This window comes from Bolinopsis microptera, chromosome 5, assembly GCF_026151205.1.
Source record: "Bolinopsis microptera isolate Bmic1 chromosome 5, MBARI_Bmic_1.0, whole genome shotgun sequence".
NCBI lineage: Eukaryota > Metazoa > Ctenophora > Tentaculata > Lobata > Bolinopsidae > Bolinopsis > Bolinopsis microptera.
In genome coordinates, this window is record NC_087076.1 from 11,133,603 (window position 1) to 11,153,837 (window position 20,235).

A 20,235-nucleotide genomic window follows, 5' to 3' on the forward strand; every position below is an offset into this window, starting at 1 on the left:
CTCTGAATACATTGCAAACTGGATATATCAATTTATACAGACCACTTGGTATACTTTTGAAAGAGAATAACAAGCTTTTAAAAAGTTTCTGTCGAAGTGCCTCAAAAATGATATAATACGATTCCCCGTCCAATTTTGGTCGTGGAACTCCAACTAAGTGCTCAATCAACAAAATTATGAACATATTCCATACGTATCAAATTGGATGTGCTTTTGGCGGAGATATAACCCGCGCCAAACATAAATCAAATATTTATACTTGTTGCTAAGTGCAACGAAATTAAAAACTTATTGATTGATACAATTACAAATATTTCAATAGTACTGATTATACAACATACAACTCATGCGCGCACAATTTTACTTAAAGGGTGATGCTTGTAAAATATTTTGCATTTGTTCCGCGTCGACGAGTCCAATTCGGCGCGCATCATGTTAGGTTATAAACTTACAAAAGAGCGCTTGTAGTAATAAACTGGTTGAGCAATAAACATATGATAAGAGGAGTGAGCTGAAAAGAAGACTAGATTTCGATTCTATTCTAATTTATTGATTATCGTATTTATTGAAATAAACATATAATATCCATAACTCCAGGAGTGATGACAGGATATAAAAATAAACATATGATAATCATAAACTATAATTATGATTCAAGTAAAATTAAATAATAAGAGAGCTTTTTAATCGGATAATTTGTAATATGTAATAGTTTCCCATTTGTATCACGTTGTGACCCCACGGTCGTGACCCCCACGGTAGATCGGCGAAATGCACCACTGTGCCTCACCGAGCTGCGAAGGATTGACATCGTGAATCAACGATCGACGACGAAGAATACTAGTTTGCGCGGCGCGTCGAAGCGGCGAAGTCCTCCAAGTTATATCTCCGCCAAAAGCACAACCAATTTGATGCGTATGAAATGTGTTTATAACTTCCTTGGTTGTGCACTAAGTTGACGTTCTTCGTCCAAAATTGAACGGGGAATCGTTTAAGATCAGTGATCACGTTTTTACCTAACCATATGCTTTCGCGCCACTTCGGACGCGCTTGTTTCACAAGAGGTGGGCGCGCACTACTACAAGCGCAAGGGCTCTGGATAGAGCAAATCACGTTCGAGACACCTCGATAAAAGTTGTCATACGTTGTATGACCCGCCGCGCACGAGTGCGCGGCTCCCCTGTATCGTAGAAACTCTACAGTGAAACGACGATGGGGGTCACGATGTGATACAAAATAAAAGCTGCTCATGCTATTGTGCTTTTTATGGAGAAATACGTCAGTAGCGTTTTTGTGCTTGTTATTCTCTTTCAAAAGTATTCCAAATAATTTGTATAAGTGTTTTATATATTGACTCTGAATACATTGCAAAATAATTTTCCTCAGTTCATGAAGTTTGAAAGAAGTTACAGCAATGCGCGCAATTTGGGGAGTGTGCTTTTGGCGATGACTTTTGTTAATGATCTGGCCCGGCGCCATAACATTTCGAGAAGAAAGTGGCGCGCGCTACTTCGAAGAAATTTAGACGAGTAACATCCGTCAACTTTTGGCGGAGATATAAACTGCGCCTTTGTGTTAATTGTTATGTTTTATATATTTACCACAATTCAATATTGTCGATTGTTATGAATAGAATGAATTATCCATTCTTTCAATAATACATTTTTATTTTCATTTATACAGTACACTGAAGGTTCCAGGTTGCACCATATCTCGCCATGTAAAGAAAAACGGGGGTGTCGTACACGGTACAAACCAGATATCTCAAATGTCAATTCATAAGGGGTCGTTTACATATAATATAACGTAATTACTGTTGCTGTGGGATACAGAAGGAATTGCCTTCGTTTTGAAATCTTAAGAACAACAGTGATTTCTCTTCTGGGAGACAGAGGTGCGAGAAAGAGCTTTGTCAATATAGATAGTCTAGATCTAAACTTGGAGCCACAAGGCCAAGGGTGATTTTCATTTTATATTGATTTTCTTTTCTTTTATATTATTTTATATAGGGTCATTGTGATATTATGTGTATATTGTTTGAATACTTTTTATATAAACGGTCAATTACTGTTGCTTTCTAAAGTTGTTGAAAATTGGCCAAAAATTGACTACGTAACATGTGAACGACCCCTTGTAAATTGACAAGCTGAACTGCTCAAAAGTACCAATTCAATTTGAAGGCTGTTACACTTCAAGTCATGACAGCAAGGTATTTCTTTGTGCCGGTAGGTGTGTCCTGATAAACCCTAAAACAGTATAATAGAGCTTAGGGTTTCGTTACACTCGTTATCAGCATTCAGATGGTTGTCGGTCTATCTGCTGCCTTGCTTCATTGTTATTACATTATGAAGGTTTACAATTTAGTGCTATTGATCATACTATATTTTTTTGGAAATCTCTTATTTCTTAACTTGAAAGCTACCTCTCAGCAGTGGCGTAACGTTGCCTGTTGGCGCCCCCCCCCCCCCCCCCCCCCCCCCCACTTGCCGAAAAGGCGCCCCCCTGTTGGCGCCCCTCCCCTTTTAGTGCCCCTCCCTAAAATTGAACAAATTAGGTGATGTTAGAGGATACGCCGGTAAAATCTCTAAAAAAGTGTATATCTAGAGCAAAACGCACGGTTTTGCTAGTACTTTAGTTAAGTTTTCAAAATTGTCCCACATTCAAACGATGATTTGGCGCCCCCCTAAGACGGCGCCCCCCTGCACAGCGGGGTCAGCGGGGCCCTTCGTTACGCCACTGCCTCTCAGAAGTGGCTGGAAGGGTGTTTGTGCCCCTGTAATTTTGATCCTTTCGACACCCTTAGAATGGCTTAGAAACAATTAAATGCTTATTTTATAGCCTTTTTAATATTTATAACAATGATAATTATGATACATTTCAGCAACAAGTCATGGAACCTAGCAATCCTCTGGTACAGGCTATTTTGACTGATTTTTATCAAATCACAATGGCCTATGCTTATTGGAAATGCAACAAACACAATGATGTTGCTTGCTTTGACTTGTTCTTTAGAAAGAACCCATTTCGTGGTGAATTTACAATCTTTTGTGGGCTTGAAGAGTGTATCCGTCATATTCTCAATGTGGGCTTCTCTCAATCTGATATTGATTATCTCAAGACTGTACTGCCATCAGATGTTCATGAGGGGTTTATTGAATATCTTTTAGATCTTGATGGAAGTGATATCACTTTACATGCTATCCCTGAAGGTTCAATTGTCTTTCCCAGAGAGCCTTTAATCACTGTAGAAGGTCCTTTGGCTAAACTACAAATCATTGAGACAACTCTGCTAAATCTTGTTAATTTTGCTAGCCTGGTTGCCACAAATGCAGCCAGATTTAGATTGGTAGCTGGTGAGGATGTGCGTCTTCTAGAATTTGGACTGCGTAGAGCTCAGGGTCCTGATGGAGGAGTTTCAGCATCACGCTACTGTTACATTGGTGGTTTTGATGCAACAAGCAACATTCTAGCTGGAAAAATGTATGACATACCATGTAAAGGAACAAATGCACACTCCTTTATAACATCATTCAACAAGCTCACAGATTTAGACAACATTGACAAAACCATAAATGGCTGCCAGTGTAAAATGGTGGACTTTATTGAAATATGTCTGAGTTTCAAAGATGCAGTTTGCAATTTGCTGAAAGTTAACGCGGATGAAACTATCGAAGGGGAACTGACTTCGTTCATTTCATATGCTTTCACATTTCCAAAGTCTTTTCTAGTTCTTGTTGATTCATACGATGTCTTCAATTCAGGAGTCCCAAACTTTATCATCATAGCATTAGCACTTCATAAACTGAACTTTAAAGCAATTGGTGTACGTATTGACAGTGGAGATCTTGCTTATCAGTCTATTGAAATAAGGAAGGCTTTCAAACTGGCAGCTGAGCATTTTGGCATAGATTACCTCGCCGATTTGACCATCACTGGGAGCAATGACATTTGTGAAGAAACCATTGCATCACTAAACCAACAGGGCCACTCCCTTAATGCTTTTGGCGTGGGGACTCATCTTGTAACCTGCAAAAGTCAGCCTGCTCTGGGGTGTGTTTATAAGCTAGTGAGAGTTAATGGGCTCAACAGAATCAAGCTTAGTGAAGATCCAATAAAGACTACCATGCCTGGCAAAAAAGTGAGTATTTTTCATTTCTTCCTTATTTTATTACATTGCTGTAATTACCTTGCCAATGGACAAAATTAACACAAGTTTATTAATATTAACACATTCATATTTCTGAATTAAAATGTTTGTACTACATATTTTTGTAAGCTTATTTAAACTTTGGCTGATGTATGTAATTGATGACGAGAATCCCATTTTTCCAGGTACTTTACCGACTCTATGGGAAAGAGGGACATCCCCTTGCTGACATTATTCAAGAAGATGGAGAACCAGAACCAAAAGGACGTGTCCTCTGTAGACATCCTAATCTTGAGCTGAAACGTGTGTACATCAACCCATCATCTTACAAGTGTCTGCAGAAAACTTGGGTCAAGAATGGCAAAGTATTGGAGCCTCTTCCCTCAATCCATGATATAAAGAAGTTTTGTGGAGACGAAATAAAAATGATGAGGCCTGATCACGTGAGACTTCTTAACCCAACACCTTACAAAGTCTCTATCAGTGAATCAATGTACGAAATGATGCACAGGATGATCCTTGAACACACACCTATCAGGGAGATGCAGTAGTCGAACAAACATTAATGACAATATATCTTTAGATAGAAACTAGTAGATATGACAAGCTGAACTTAGATTTTTATACAGTTATAGTATGTCCAATTTATCTGATTTGCGTATAATAAAAAATTTTATTATTTGCCTTTTAGTATATATATAAGTTCAATGTTTCTACATTAAGTGTAAATTCATAGTTTCTACGTTGATATTTTTACCCATTCCTTTCGCATTGTCTTCTATTGATAGAACCTTTTTACCTTTGTTTTTTGATAATACTGATTGAGATAATTTAATAATTGGCTTTTAATTCACCTGATCGCACATCATCCTATTGGATTTTTATGAAAACTATAAAATTGTTTAACTTTCTATGAAATTATTCGTTCAATCCTTTTATCTAAACTCATTTTAAAATATACCGTTGAATTTTTACCACATTAAACTAATGAATTGAGGTGAAAATTTCGCCCTCATCATAAGCTCATAAGCTATCAATTCATAGACACATGTTTTGTAACCTACATGATATGATATGTTGTATGATTGAGATAATTGTGATGATGCTTATGAAATTTCCTAGATTACACAACATTTTTTACTAAATACAGATGAAATCAGGGTTTTGGGTATTATTAAATTGTGATAGTGTTTAAATATTTTTAAAAGTTGTATAGATATAGAATGAGTTTTTCTATTTAAAACTTGATAATGTTAAACGCTTACTTTTGATCTTGCAAACAGAAATATGTTTCTAAAAATTTAGAATAAAAATGCATCCATCAATTTTCGTTTCAGGATTGACGTGTTTTCTTTGGCTTGAAGGGGTTTGAAATGTATCCCAGAAAAGTATTATGATCAGTTACACGTATAAAAGAAAACAGCTGCTACTTAGCTGTTTGATGTACGAAGTTTTCTAACTTGTATTATAAAAGTTAGCGTAAAAGTTTGAATAATATTATAATAATATAATATTACTCACGAACAACTTACCAAGGAGCTATGTTGAGGTGTACCCTTTTACTCCTTCTTATCTCGACTCTAGGTAAGTTACGGAAAGGTTGGTTCGTCTAATATTAATACCCAAAAGCGAAAGTACAATAGCAATGTGTCAACGCTTCGTGCTTTAACAACTTGAACATGACTCTTTAAACCCTCTCTAAATATTACAGGAACAAATAGCATTTTGAAGGTGTACATTTTTGTTCAAAGTGATTTGCTAACAAAAAAATAGCCAAATAAATGGTCACAATGAAATCTAGGTCATCACCAGAAGTCTTAAGTTAAATGTACCCATAAGTTTAGGTTGTCACAACATTCCTTACCCTACATTCTTACCCCTTTCTGTTTGAGATTTGAATAATATAACGTTACTTTAATGTTCCAAATTATATTTTGAATATTCAACGTTAAATAAAAAAGTGGCCAAGGAAGAAGAACTTTAGGTCCCGAAATTTGGACCCCTAAGTGGTGTCAAAATCGCGAAATAAATAATTATTAGTCTCTTGACACCACTTAGGGTTAGACAGGTTCCTGCTAAAACTAAATTATGTAGAACTTCTTTTTTATTAAAAACTAAAACCTATTATAACTTAACAGTTAACAAACCACCATCTAACCAGGTTGGGGTAAGATTGTTGTTTACGAAGGAAAAGGTGATAATTGTGATACACTCCTTTACACTGAGGTTGCTAACTTCACTGTTGGCGCGAATCCTGAATTTGACTTGACAGCACTCGATGTTACAGCTACATGCAGGTTAGAGATATTCAATGACGGGACTCGCAGAGCCATCTGATGAGCCGCGTGTACTTAATATTAATTAACATTCTATTCTATTATACTCCATTCTAATGTATTCTATTTTATTATAATTCTGTTGATATAAATTGAGCTGTGGATATGCAGGGGGAATTATCAAATATGACAAAGTAATTTCCGGATTGTTAGTGTTATAAATAACTAACATTAACTTTAAGCCCTTTTCCTCGCAGCAATACCTCCAATGCTCCGATTATGATGCTCTCGTATGGTGACGTATCTGATACAATGAAGGATCTGAAAATTAGCTTCAGCTTTTCTTCCACTAACACTGGTAAACAGATAATATCTCAAACATAATATACATATTCTCCATATTTCTTATCTCAGTGAGTTGGGGCTTTTCGCTCGTTGCTAAGCAACCCTTTAAACAACTTTGTTAAAATGTCTAATCGGTTGTTTCTGATATATTCCCTATATTCCATATACTTACATAATATTTAGTATTGGATATAACGTTGTCCGGCGGTGCTTTTAAAAGCCGTTTAGCCGTTTAGCGGCTTTACTTTTATTATGTACACACAGTAGTAGTTCAATCCCTGGAATCTTTTAAAGCTCTTCTAAAAACGTACCTTTTTAAACTGTCCCTAGATGAACTTGAAAAACTTTATCGATAACTATGTTTGTCTTATCTGGTGTTTGATCTTTGCATAATATGTGTAAGTACCATTTTCTGGCTTTAGTATTGACGGTATGTTTTCAAGCATAAGTTACTTTTCTAAACTTAGTATTCATGGTATTTTCTGAGATGACTAGTTTAAACACTGCTGAGTATAAGTTTAATCTTAATAGCAGTGTTATTAAATTTCAATTTATTATTATTATTAGTATAATATAAGTGTAGAGATTTTTAAAAAACAAACGCGTAAGTACTTTGCATGTAATCTTCACGTGACGGAACTCGTGTTGTACTTGTAGTGTTTAACAATCTACGAATACCATCGTGTTACATACTGCATAAATATAATATTGTGTTAGTCACTCACACTTAAATAGCTAGCCACGTCATGTATTCATCGAACACTTGTTTAAATATTTATACGTTGTACCGCACCTAATATCGGTATTATATCAGTATACACGACGTGTTAGTTGCCAGATAGCAGGTAACCTTCTAAGATCAGATAACATCACACTGTACAATTACAAGACGTAATCCCCCAATTCCTGCAGGATACTGGAACTCCAAGACTGTAGCTGTTTCGTACAACGACAGTGTGAATGAAGTCAGCATGACAGCAGGGTTCACCTCAGCCAGCATGGTATCTACAAGCTTCTCCTTCGCTTGCTCTATTACCTCCATTACTACTCTCACATCAGTTACCCCTGGTTCGTTCACATTATCTCTAATGGGGACAGTTTTACTTTGTAAAATTACCACGTTTCAAATAAAACGGAGGAGACTGGACATAGCCAAATAAACAGATTCCATTATGGTAATCAGTCGTGAAAATTGGACTAACTCAATCCCCTTCTAGGAGTAACAAACCAAGCCCTTTCAGAACTTGTAATCCCCCGACGTATATTTTGATCCCCTATTGTTCGATTGGCTCAGACTCTAAAGTCTAAAGTTGTTTAATTGCCTGCCGGTGCTTAGTGATTGTTCACTACTGGTTAATGTACAAATAAACCGCTTGATCGAGACGGACTTTCAGTTCGTCATATTTCAAGCGTTTTATTTCTTTGAAATTTTGTATGGATTTTTTACCGTTAAGTTTTTCGAATTAGCTTTCCACAATGCCAATAATTGGATCAGTTAATTATCCTTATCCTGATTCCAGGACATTTATAATTACATAAACATAAAGTAAAATATTTACTTGGAATGCTAAAAACGAGACATTTTACGGTTCTGAGATAGTTTATTAATCACAACTATCACGATTTCCCAAAGCTTCAGTCATATCAGTTCACATTCGCAGTGGATAAGCTCAAAAGAGCAGTCATGGCGTGATATTTTCTTATCGTTTAAGGGGGCCGGGGGGGGTCTTCATCAAAATTCGAAATCGACTTTATAGTTGTTTCTGATAGAGAGGAGTTATATCTATCAGCTGCTTTTGGTCCCATGGAAAAATATTGTTCCTAGCCGTAATTATCGCCGGTCAAAGGTCAGCGCTTATGTGTAATTGTACTGCGCAAGCGATTTTCAATCGAGTCTAAAAATCTATCTTCACATAGTACCATACGTAAACAACAGATCTGTCATCTTGCCTTTAATTGATCTGTTCGCAGAATTTAAGAATTCGCGGAAAATTGGACTAACTCTATCCCCTTCTAGGAGTTACAAACCAAGCCCTTTCAGAACTTGTAATCCCCCGACGTATATTTTGATCCCCTATTGTTCGACTGGCTCAGACTCTAAAGCAGTTTAATTTCCTGTCGGTGCTTAGTGATTGTTCTGTACAGTGATACAGACAGTGATTGTCCTGTAGGCGCCCCTAGATTTCTATGTGGCTTAAAATCAGCATGTTGCTACTACTAATCCGTCATCCTTTTCAGCCGTGACAGCTAAGTTACTCCTTCAAAACTACCAGCTTCAAGTTTATAACGTAGAAAAGAGCAAGTTCGCTGAATCAATGCAGTGTGTGAACTGGATCAGGTAAAAATCCCGAGTACTTTCTTTCTATTTCAGGTTTATTATTCATGGCCGCTACCTGCGTAATTACTCAGTAAGCTCTTATAATATGTAAACAGTGTAGACAGGATCGAAACATTGGTAGACATTTTAAACAAATATTTGATTCGATTTGTTTCGGTTGAATATAAGGGGATTGAATCGGCACTGTGACGTGCTCATGAGTATTTTTTTGGTTTATATTTCTATTTTCTGGGCCTCATCATATGAGCCGCCTAACCAGAAACCACACGATAATAACCCTTTATTTGCAGTAAGGGTGCCTGGATGGGAGTATTCGCAGCTGTGGTCATGATTGTAGTCCTGGTCCTGAGTGTGATGATGTTGCTCGGTACCGCAACTCCTGACCGCTTTGAAACCAGCAAATCCAAGTGCCTTATCATCCCGCATGAGCACTAGAATCTGTGGGAACTGGCATTTAGCGTCAGCGTCAGTCAAGGGAGGCAAAACTTGTGGGCTTGCCAAGATTTGGTTCTTACTTTATTTCGTTTGGGAAGGAGCTAGACTTCTATCAATTTCTTAATGGCGGAAATCTAATTTATCGAGCAGTGCCAAACTTGGACGCTATTTTCTATTTCGAGTAGACAATTAATCGTTCCCCTACAGTCCCTTTTAATAGACGACCATAACAGTTAGCTAGTGGAAGGTGGCAGAATTTATTGGTAAATTCAATCTGATGTTGAGATTACTATAAATATTGTGATCATTTGTCCGTTGCGATTAAGTAACATTATAGTTGTGTCTGGGCCGTTTTCGATTTTTTTCTGTCTTTTTTCTTCGTTCTCTTTGGTAATTCATGAAACCTCAATCGCGCAATCCACTTAATTTTACTCAAATATTTCCGGACTAATGCTAACTATCCGCCGATATTTTTATACGGTTCATATTGTTATATGAAAATCTCAATCAAGTGTTACTTTGGTTCACCCTGTTAAATACGTTGTGTGATTTCATCTCGCTGGCCGAGGTTTGCAAATTGTATTTACTGTTGACTAGTGTCAATTAGATCTGTTATGATGTGAAATGTTATCGTATTATGTGCTTTGATTGATTTATTTTTAAGAAATTCCATCGTTTCATTTAAAAAATAAGTGGGGGTATTTTTTAAACTATTTTTGAGTGACTCCGGGTTATACTTGACCCTGCAAATATATATTTCACGTATTCTTCATGACTCTTATTAAATCTCGGAACACAGATAATATCGGAAATGGTGCAAATTTTGGTATTTTTAAATAACCGGTCGCGGTTAAATATGTCATTGTTCAAAAAAGGTATGGGCTCTAACATTCCTCACTGACCCTGACTAGACTTTGTCTATGCACATATTTTAGTTCACTTTATATATTTATTAATCTAGTAATCCCAGTCCGGTGTCACGTATACTATTTTATTAATTTAACGGGTCTGAAGTGTAAGTGACCTAATATTAGTTCTATTCGCTAATTCTCGTTCTTTTCCCTCAGGTTATGGTAGACTACGAGGTTGCTGTAATTGGAGCTGGAATATCTGGTCTCACTGCTCTAAAGTGCTTTAAAGACAAGAACTTGTCCGTTGTCTGTCTTGAGAAATCAGATGACATTGGGGGCTTGTGGAACTTCACAGAGAAGGGATATGGTGTCATGAGATTCACGCACATCAACGTCTCTAAACAGAACTATGTCTTCTCTGATTTCCCGTTTCCCGACGATGTTCCCGATTTCCCGCACCATTCCCAGCTTCTGAAATACTTCCGTGACTACGCCACACAGTTCAAGTTGATGAAACACATCTGGACTAATTGTATAGTGGTGAGCATCAAGCAACAGACTGGGGGAATGTGGAAAATAACGTTCGACAAAGGCAAATACAACGATCGTCTGGGACAGCAATCCATCACTGTGAGAAACGTAGCCATAGCAACAGGTCACCACAGCAATCCTTACATTCCAAAGATTCCAGGAGAGGAATCCTACGTAGGAGTACTGTATCACAGTATGAGGTACAAGTGCGCTGCAACCAGTGGTATCACGCCGGGTAAGCGTGTCCTAGTGGTTGGTATGGGGAACAGTGCAGTGGACATTGCAGACAACCAGGTAACACAAGGACAGTCCCATGTTGATATCAGTGCCAGATCTCCCACCTGGGTTTTCTCTCCCTACGTCCTGGGCTGCCCTGTAGATCACTATGCTACACGTGCACTCTACATGTTACCACTCTCCATCGTGGAGAAAATAGTTCAGACTATCATGTGCATCTTACTGGGGCTACCAAAACAGTGGGGTATATACCCTCTCACTTCCATCCTCAGATCCCAACCCACTGTCAGTCACACTCTCTATCATCACATTCAACGGGGCAGTATTTCCATAAAGCCCGATATAACGAGTATAGGACCTGGTAAGAAGGTTACATTTAACGACGGAACCACAGACTGGTACGAGGCTATCATCCTGGCTACTGGCTACACGTTCGGACTACCCTTTATAAGCAAGAACGACAGAGAACACATAATAACGGGGGTTAACGAGCTGAACCTTTACAAGAACGTCTTCTCTCCACGGTTCGGGTCCAGTCTGTCCTTCATCGGGTTCGTACAGCCCACATCGGGGGGCCTGGTCACCATGTCGGAGATGCAGGCTAGATGGGCGGCCGAGTTAGCGTGCGGTACCGTGCAACTCCCAACTCCCACTGAGATGCAGAACTCAGTAAACGAAGACAGATGTTGGGAGAGGAGCTGGTATTATAACAGTAAACGCCTGACTATCCAGAAGATTCCTATTCTCTACAATGATGATATAGCGGAGATGATCGGGTGTAAACCAAACATTAGGAAGCATCCCACTTTAGCATGGAATTTATTGCTCTCCATTTCTGCATTCCAGTGGAGACTTGATGGGCCGGATAGGTGGTCAGGAGCGGAAGCTATGATCAAGAAGATCAAACCGACTCCTTTCTATCATTACTCAATGCTCTTTATACTGACACTCGCTGCTTTACTCATCTTAGGTGCTCTTAAATTCATTTTGTGTCAGCTATTTTAGGAGTTAATAAGTTTATATTTTGGTTTGTTTGATCAGTGACCACGGGTTTTATCTGAACATTCTAAATCATATTATGTTCTAAATTTAATTGTACATCTGTATTTTAGCTTTATATCCTGAATTTCTAGCGTTGAATGCTTGGATGTTTGTAGTTCCTATTTTACTTTTATTTTTTGTTAAATTCTTTTTATTTTGTTGTATCAATTGTATTCCATTGAAACTATTCGCACATAAATTCCCAAAGTTCTTACTATAACCCCACTGGGTAGTGTATACTGTATGTTTACACCGAAATATGACATGAAAGTCTGAGTTCTTTCAGTGGTGGCACAAATTTTATGTAATATTTGTACATTTTATTATAATAGAAAATGAAATTAAACCCAACCGAGATTGCATATTTGCTTGGAAACGTAAACTTTCCAAAAGAAGAGCATCGTTTTACTGCTGTGTTTACATAAGCTGTGACATTTGGTGTCGTCGTTACTGGGGTATTTACTGTGGTATTCTTAGGGTAGTTGCATAAATATTCAACTTCATTGTATCTATTGTAATATAAATATAAACGTACATTATATTCATATATTGCACGACGTACATGTCGTGTGTACGTTTCGTTGGTTTATTTTTAATAAAATAACATTTGAATGTTTTTATTGACAGAGTAGCATGCGGAGGAAAATAGACCGTTTGGTATAACATACTACATAGGCACTAGGTAGTTATAATTCTAATATTAGTCATAATGGCGTTACTTGGCCATGGAAGTTTGTGTTCCATGGAAGTATTGATTTCACGAAAGTTCCCGTTTCATTTCATGCAACGGAAATATATGTTGGCCATATCTAAGATATGATATCTTTAAACTTTAATTCGATAAAAGATAAGGAGAGATTGAGACTCAGGCTCTATGACCATCTTTGGTCGGAAAGTTGGAAAGTCAGTATGATTTAATTATATTGTTATGAGGACTTGCTTGAACTTGTGTGTTATTTTTAGTGTGTTCCTAGTATTGTAGTTGGTCACTTTTCATCAGAGACATGTATATTTAGTACAGTTAAACAGGTAAATTATTTAATCGTATTTCTAATGCGTGGTACCACTAATACTGATAAACTGTGGGACCAATAGTATTAACGGCCAGTATGGCGATCTAGCGATAGAATTACGGATGTAGAGTCCATATCAGCATTATACCGTACGTCCGTACATATTTGCTTTACATTGTGGCCGTCTCTGGATCGCTTACTGTTCTTGGCCCATTCGGTTATCAGTTGCAACTCAGACGTTCACTTTCTATGAAATCAAACTCACTAATATTTCAGGTTTCGTAATTGTTATGTGTAATATAATATGTATATTACAAATTAAATTATATCAGATAGCAGCATTAATATTATTATGATTAATATTATTCACAATCTGATTTATTTGATGAATGATGCCACTGTTTTCAAACAAAACCATCGTTTTCTCCTTAATTGCATTTGATCAAAATTTTAAATCATTTAAGACTAAATCTCTGCACTTGATTGAATCTATAGTCTATTTAAACTCTGTCTATTTATCAATCTGCCGAAAACATGCACAATCTAACTTCCAGTACTGTTTAGGTTTGATGGAGTTCAAGTTATGTCTGTGCACTGTCTCCCTCCTCATAGTCTGCAGAACTCACAAAATAATGATAGTTTCCTCCGCGGCCCCACATAAAGGTCTGCCTCTGTTATCACGTGATGTACTGAGTGATGAAGATGAGCTGCATTATCTTTCTCTCTTGTACCCAGATGATCACGAACTGGATCACGGCTGTCAGGCTGCTTACTTTGGTGCCAAGATATCTGACCAACCGGGCTCGTTTGGAGGTGCTCTAAGTGAGGCGGATACTAAGCTCAAAAATGAAAATCTTAAAGTTAATGCGTCTACTGAGATAGGACACTTTGATTTGATAATATTCGACGAATATTCACTGCCATCAAAATCTAGGATTTCTTGCTGGAAGCCCACTCCTATATTATTCTTTATACACGACAAAGTGGTGGCCGTACCAGCAGATTACATAGTACAAAGTAGCTCAGATTATACCACATTATCTGAACTCCCCTCCAAAAACTTTACTGAGCGCTTCAATACTATCAAGCAACTCATTAAATACCTCATATCACTGTATAAGCAAGAGGGCGCTACTCGCGTTCAGAAACTTATGAACGTGCTTGCGCGCCGCGGGAGACTGGACGCACTTCAATACTCCACCCGCTCACACTCCTACATCGAGCAGTACAACGCTGATGTGTGGTGCTGTGTTTTAGCTATCATTGCTGTTCTAGCTGGCACTGCTCTGTATCTTGTTACCATCATAATCCTCCACATCCTGGAGAAATCCAGAACTGGAGCTAGGATTATGTAGATTGTGTTAGGGCAAATACTTTTACTTAAATTATGGGCGATGTTTTCGACATTTTAGGGAAATATATTTGACATTTCAGTTTAGGGTATACGGCATTTATGATTTCATATCTTGAAACATCCTAGATCTAATTTTGTAACAATTTAAGTAAATTTGTAAGTTTAATTAAATAGCATGTTAATTATAACCTTTTTTTTTTCTATCAGTCAATCTATATTTGTATTCTGGCACGAAAATTTATATTCTTTAAAAGTGATAATAATCAAACTCTTTTAAACATTTTTAAAAACTGAATAGTTGCTGGATTTCAAGTATCATTTTTCAAAACTCAGCTTTTTTATCTTAACATTTACTAAAGCGATATCTAAAAGGATTTATAATGCATCATTTACATTCTTGGGGATCATCGCCATTTTCGCCATTGGTCTATTGATTGATAACGAAGGTGGCAACAATTATTTTCGCCATCATAAAGGAAGTACCAAAAAATGCCTAGCAAAAACTGGCAATTTGTCTACCTTTTTACTGTGCAAATTATATTCAGGTGAACCGTTATTCATGTAATTAAACCTTTAATTAATTTATAATCTGAGTATTTTGATGGTTAAATATTGAATGTACACTTTTGATACTTTTATTAGGAATTGTATTAATTGTATTGAGCAGTTTACATTTAGATGTTTAACGAACGTGTGGTGTTTTACCGATTGAACGCTAGGGTGACAACCCGGCACTATCCTTTTAATAATTCTAAATGTTATATACACAATTTGTGTTGCCCGAAATGGCAAAATGGTAAAAAATATCGAAAATATCGATCAATAATTTCGACATCCCATTCAAGTTGGATACCGAAAATTTGGATAAGCTAAATCTGCGATGATCAAACCAAACCGCTGTGAGAAAACAGATTGATCTGAACATCGTGTCCTTTCCTTATGATTGTTCCAAACTTAAGGAAGATAAAATGATTAAAATGAATTCCGCTTGTTAGACAAATCGCTTCTTTGTTTGTTGAAAATATTCTCAAATTGTATTTTCTGAACGAGCATAATTTAGTAATTTGATACAAAATATTAAGTCAGAATGTTTGTCGGTAATGCATACTTGAATATTGTCTACCAGAAATCATGTATAATATCGGTTAATAAAAGCCGGGTTGTCATTCCTCTATACTGGGTATCCTAGTAACTTTAAAGTGGTATTGTTGACTTTGAATTTTTGGCCTTGTTAGACGTAAGTGAACTTTCTGCATGTTTACATATTCGCCGGGTAAATCGATCTGAAAACTGATGGGGAAATGAACCGTATTTGTTTTGACGTGACGTGTGATTCTTTATATTGATTGTTGAATGCTGAAAGCTGATTGGTTAAGTGCCGTCACGTGTCGGACAAAAATATGACCCTCTTCCCCACCAGTAATCAGATCTATAATAATTAGTGTTATTTTTACAATTGAGCTATATTAGTTGAACTCAACAGCCTTTGTTCTTTTATCGTTTTTTTTTTCAATGAATCAAAGCGTTTCATCCCTCCTTGTCAAAATAACTTTAAATTTTCAACAAAACAGAAATATTATCAATATTGAAATTATATAGATCGCAATTCGCAACTATCACATTAAAAAAAACTCATCTCGATTACAAAACTACCAGCAAGATGACAGTTCAAAGCTTTATCTCGCTACAAAAGGCGGGTTCCCGGTCCCAGGACTGGATTGAGATGGAGGATTACTACAATAGGAAGTTGTGGCACCAACTTACCCTAGCTCTCATCAAATATGTCAAGACAGGACCCCACCAATCAGGCCATCTCTCGGAACTACACAAAACATTCCTCTCTGACTTTGACCACAGGGTATTGAATTTGTTTACCACATGATATCGTTTTTATCTTTCTCGGTTTACATCTTAATACTTAACATATTGTCGGTTTCTATATCTTATCCGATAAAATTTTATTTTCCCCAAGTTTCAGAGAAATTAAAATAGTTTCATAGTTTCATGATTAATCTTTAAATGATAATTTATGAATTCTTCATTCCTTCAGATTAGTTCCTTGGCCCTCAGTAATATAGGACTGATTGTATCTGAAGACATTCCTGCTGGTGAACGATTGGAATTCCTTGAAGCTCTATCGAAGAAAGTTTCTAATCACCCTGAAGCAAAAATTAGAATTATGGCAAAGGTTTGTTACATTACCAAGTAATCCGGCATAATTCTAATAATAAATATGATAAATTACAATTAACCTGTAATTATTTGCCGACTTTCCTGGTTTTGTGCTATGTTAGGAATTATATTTTTAATTTATGTTTGTCAGTGGTAATTGTTTAATAGACAAGTATTGAATGTTTGCAGATCAACAGTCAATAAGAAACAATACTTACTCTGTTATTCCAGGTTGGGTCTCTCAAAATAGACCAGGGACAGGTCGAAGAGGTCCAGGAGTTGATCAAGACATTGGAGGAGCTCGTCAACTCTTTGGGAGAGATTACGCCGGTTCATGGTGCTTTCTATGAACTGAGCGCTAAATTCTACAAGGTACTTCTATCCTTCATAGCATAGCTGTTTCATTAACTAATTTATTAGTATTATTCTATTCTATTATATTTCTATTCTATTCTATTCTATTATATTCTATTCTATTTATATTCTATTCTATTCTATTCTATTCTATTCTATTCTATTCTATTCTATTCTCCAGGTGAAAGGAGACTACAACAGTTTCTACCGGGACAGTCTCCGTTATTTGGGATGTATCGACCTGGACGATCTAACTTCCAAGCAGAAACAAGAGCACGCTTTTCACATTGGACTTTCAGCTCTTCTGGGCGACAAAGTGTACAACTTTGGGGAGTTGCTGGCTCACCCTTTACTGGAATCTCTGAAAATAGCCTGTCCGTGGATTGTTGAATTGCTTTTGGCGTTTAACCGTGGTGACATGAATAAATTGGAGCAGTTACAGGTACAGTATTATACGTTTCCGGTGTTATAACTCATGTTGAGATTAGATTCTCACTTCATTGTTTTCAAGATCCATGGTAACCATTACATTACGTAAACTCACGTCACTTATATCATGCTTCATTGCAAATTAACAGACCCATAACATAATATTACGTAACTGATAAAATGATTTTGTTTTGATCACGTCAAATTTCCAGCCCCAATGGAGCCAGCAACCTGACCTCGCCCGTAACGAAGTTGCATTGAAACAGAAATGTGCTCTACTTGGTTTGATGGAACTAACCTTCAACAAAGCCTCCTCTAGTCGATCTATTCCGTTCAGCGAAGTAAGTTGTTAAAATTCAATCACATGTTGGCTATCGATTCATAATGACAAAAAGCACACATTGGCGGTCAAAGTTTCAATACAGTTAATTTTTGTGAACAATACAATCTAAAAACCATCTTATCACAGGTTGCTGCTGCAGTGAAACTACCAGTGGATGAAGTTGAGTTGTTGGTTATGAAAGCTATCTCACTCAACTTGGTCAGAGGCAGTATCGATGAATGTGACAAGGTAACAATAAACAAAAAAAGACCAAAATCCTTTGCGGGGAATTCCGGTCACACCATCATTTGTGTATAATCGTAGCGCGCATTGACTCGCTTACATACCAACTTTTTATGGCTCGCGCTGTCACTTACGTTTTTATCATAATATCGCTGGATTTCTGATAATCCCGGATATAGCGTTCTGGAATTTCAAAATTGTTGTTATTTCTGTGTTTCATGTTATTTGGAATTGTCAATTGTTAAGGTGACTTTTCTACAGCCATGGGCTTGATGAAATTCTAATTGTAGTGCAAGATGCTCTACGTCGGATAAAATAATTCACTTATAACTTATCAGAGTTTATTAGATTGATTTCTCGATTCACTAAGACATGAAACAAGGTTCTAAATATTGGAAATATAACTTAAAGCCTTAAAGTCAACAAAATAAGAACGCAATATCATAAAGATTAAAAAACCCCGACCAATCATCCACATAAATATATAGTCTAATTATAATAATTTACGAGAACTACGATAAAATGGTGCCAGCTGGCTGTGTTTTACTTGTGGGTTAACGGAGAAGGTCACAAATTTCGCAATACACGATTTTGGAGGGCTTTGAAAGTTTTGTTATTGTAGATTTCAATGTGGACCATCAAAAACGTTAAAAATGTCTTAACCAAAGTACTTGAGATAAGCGTGACCGGATGATAACTGAATTATCAGTGTTTAACTGCGTCAGCTTACGCCTGTTGTCCAGTCTGTAAGTTACCATGGAAGTCCTCAGCAGCTGTATACAATGAAATTAAGTAGTTGTCAAGTTCCACCTCCCAACTGGATGGTTAACTGGAACTACCAAAATGTCTGTTAAGCGGTTAATTCTCTATATTCCAATTTCCAACCCACGCAGAAAATTCTTCTTCAGCTGCAGTCATTGCCTGGTTAAGCTTAACATTACCTTAAACTTTGAACCAAATCCCAGAAATCTGTCGTAACGTCAATCATATTTCAGGTCGTGAATCTAACATGGGTACAACCAAGAGTACTGGACCTATCTCAGATAAAGGAGATGAACAAACGTATTATAGAATGGGCGGAATCAGTTGAAAAGACCGTACAAGATGTTGAGCGTCAGATTCCAGAACTTTTGTGCAATTAAATGGGTTGAACATTGACTATCTAATATCTATAGATGTTGTCCACCAGTGCTGGTACACTCGAACAGTTGTATTTATATCATTTTGTATATTGTATTTGAATTGAGTTGTCATTGATACAAGATTTAAAGAATGATCTACCTGTTTTTCTTGCTACTGATTGTTTAATGCCACCAAATAAAAGTGCTAAAGTGCACATTTGAACAACTTTTTAACCATTTAAAGTTGATTTTTCAGAGAAGAATACTCTGCAGTCCGTGATGGCTATGAAAACGCTGCTAACTGAGCGTTCTCCTTTTGACCTTTCGGTTTTAATTGAAAAATTTTTGAGCCGCATGACATAGTATGTGCCACGGTATGATCGACGAGATGATAGCTTTAGCTACGTTTAAGAAGTTTTCCGTCAAATCCATCAACACACTATAGCATATGGAATAACTGAGCAAGACACGCTTAGACATTAGAAAAGTCGTGCGAGTCATGAGCTTAATAATTCTACATTCTATAGAAAATGCTGGCGATGTTCAGCAAGTTAAAACTTACCTGGGGACCTCAGGCTATCATGTTCATAAACATAGAGATTCGGTGGAATGACAGGCTGAGCGCGGCCCAGTAAGTTAAAACCTGATTAATCTGACGTTTATTTGAACGCTGACTCTGAACCACCTCACATTGCATGTGACAAATGGTTGAAACCTTCGAGTTATTTGTATCACGTTATGACACCCACGGTCGTTTCACTTTATCGTCCTGACGATACAGGGGGAGACGCGCACTTCGTGCGCGGCGGGTCATACAACGTATGACAACGAGTTATCAGACGCTGTTTACAGTTTTTATCTACGAAAAAAAATTGTATTGAACATGGCATACAAAGAAGTTGCTAAACCAGCGATCGAGAAATCTGACAGGTCTCATATCAAATCAGTGTTTACCTTACCTGAGGACCCCATGCTATAATGTTCGTAAACATAGAGATCCGAATAAAAATCCGGCGGAATGACAGG

General features: G+C 37.1%; 6 protein-coding genes across 7 annotated transcripts in view; 4 read left to right on the forward strand and 2 right to left on the reverse strand.

The window, feature by feature from the left end:
- LOC134815658 (DNA-directed RNA polymerase III subunit RPC2-like) overlaps positions 1-20,235 on the reverse strand; it is a 101,375-nt gene that overhangs the window by 26,050 nt on the left and 55,090 nt on the right. The window lies entirely within an intron of this gene.
- Positions 1-20,235, reverse strand: part of LOC134815214 (cAMP-regulated phosphoprotein 19-like) — a 40,256-nt gene that overhangs the window by 3,923 nt on the left and 16,098 nt on the right. The window lies entirely within an intron of this gene.
- LOC134815078 (26S proteasome non-ATPase regulatory subunit 13-like) lies at positions 1,329-19,384 on the forward strand. The gene is made up of 8 exons (XM_063823551.1): positions 1,329-1,333; positions 16,223-16,426; positions 16,619-16,756; positions 16,972-17,112; positions 17,276-17,536; positions 17,736-17,864; positions 17,993-18,094; positions 19,084-19,384. Exons 2-8 carry the CDS (start codon positions 16,229-16,231, stop codon positions 19,228-19,230), a joined length of 1,116 nt encoding a protein of 371 aa, XP_063679621.1. The 5' UTR covers positions 1,329-1,333; positions 16,223-16,228; the 3' UTR covers positions 19,231-19,384.
- LOC134816015 (nicotinate phosphoribosyltransferase-like) lies at positions 2,877-5,486 on the forward strand. Its single transcript, XM_063824673.1, has 2 exons — positions 2,877-4,138; positions 4,333-5,486. The coding sequence occupies exons 1-2, from the start codon at positions 2,891-2,893 to the stop codon at positions 4,696-4,698; spliced, it is 1,614 nt and encodes a 537-aa protein (XP_063680743.1). The 5' UTR covers positions 2,877-2,890; the 3' UTR covers positions 4,699-5,486.
- Positions 5,620-10,208, forward strand: LOC134816017 (uncharacterized). The gene is made up of 6 exons (XM_063824675.1): positions 5,620-5,731; positions 6,309-6,444; positions 6,681-6,781; positions 7,681-7,836; positions 9,007-9,106; positions 9,397-10,208. The coding sequence occupies exons 1-6, from the start codon at positions 5,689-5,691 to the stop codon at positions 9,539-9,541; spliced, it is 681 nt and encodes a 226-aa protein (XP_063680745.1). The 5' UTR covers positions 5,620-5,688; the 3' UTR covers positions 9,542-10,208.
- On the forward strand, positions 10,543-14,044 carry LOC134816016 (flavin-containing monooxygenase 3-like). Its single transcript, XM_063824674.1, has one exon. It carries the CDS (start codon positions 10,612-10,614, stop codon positions 12,163-12,165), a length of 1,554 nt encoding a protein of 517 aa, XP_063680744.1. The 5' UTR covers positions 10,543-10,611; the 3' UTR covers positions 12,166-14,044.

Excerpts from the sequence above, each read along its gene's own strand:
- LOC134816017 (XM_063824675.1), top strand. The coding sequence starts at position 5,689 with ATGTTGAGGTGTACCCTTTTACTCCTTCTTATCTCGACTCTAG. Across the intron at positions 6,782-7,680 it reads CTTTTCTTCCACTAACACTG|GATACTGGAACTCCAAGACT; the intron begins GTAAACAGATAA and ends CAATTCCTGCAG. Across the intron at positions 9,107-9,396 it reads CAGTGTGTGAACTGGATCAG|TAAGGGTGCCTGGATGGGAG; the intron begins GTAAAAATCCCG and ends CTTTATTTGCAG.
- LOC134815078 (XM_063823551.1), top strand. The coding sequence starts at position 16,229 with ATGACAGTTCAAAGCTTTATCTCGCTACAAAAGGCGGGTTCCCGGTCC. Across the intron at positions 16,427-16,618 it reads TCTCTGACTTTGACCACAGG|ATTAGTTCCTTGGCCCTCAG; the intron begins GTATTGAATTTG and ends TCATTCCTTCAG. Across the intron at positions 18,095-19,083 it reads GTATCGATGAATGTGACAAG|GTCGTGAATCTAACATGGGT; the intron begins GTAACAATAAAC and ends ATCATATTTCAG.
- LOC134816015 (XM_063824673.1), top strand. The coding sequence starts at position 2,891 with ATGGAACCTAGCAATCCTCTGGTACAGGCTATTTTGACTGATTTTTAT. Across the intron at positions 4,139-4,332 it reads CTACCATGCCTGGCAAAAAA|GTACTTTACCGACTCTATGG; the intron begins GTGAGTATTTTT and ends CCATTTTTCCAG.
- LOC134816016 (XM_063824674.1), top strand. The coding sequence starts at position 10,612 with ATGGTAGACTACGAGGTTGCTGTAATTGGAGCTGGAATATCTGGTCTC.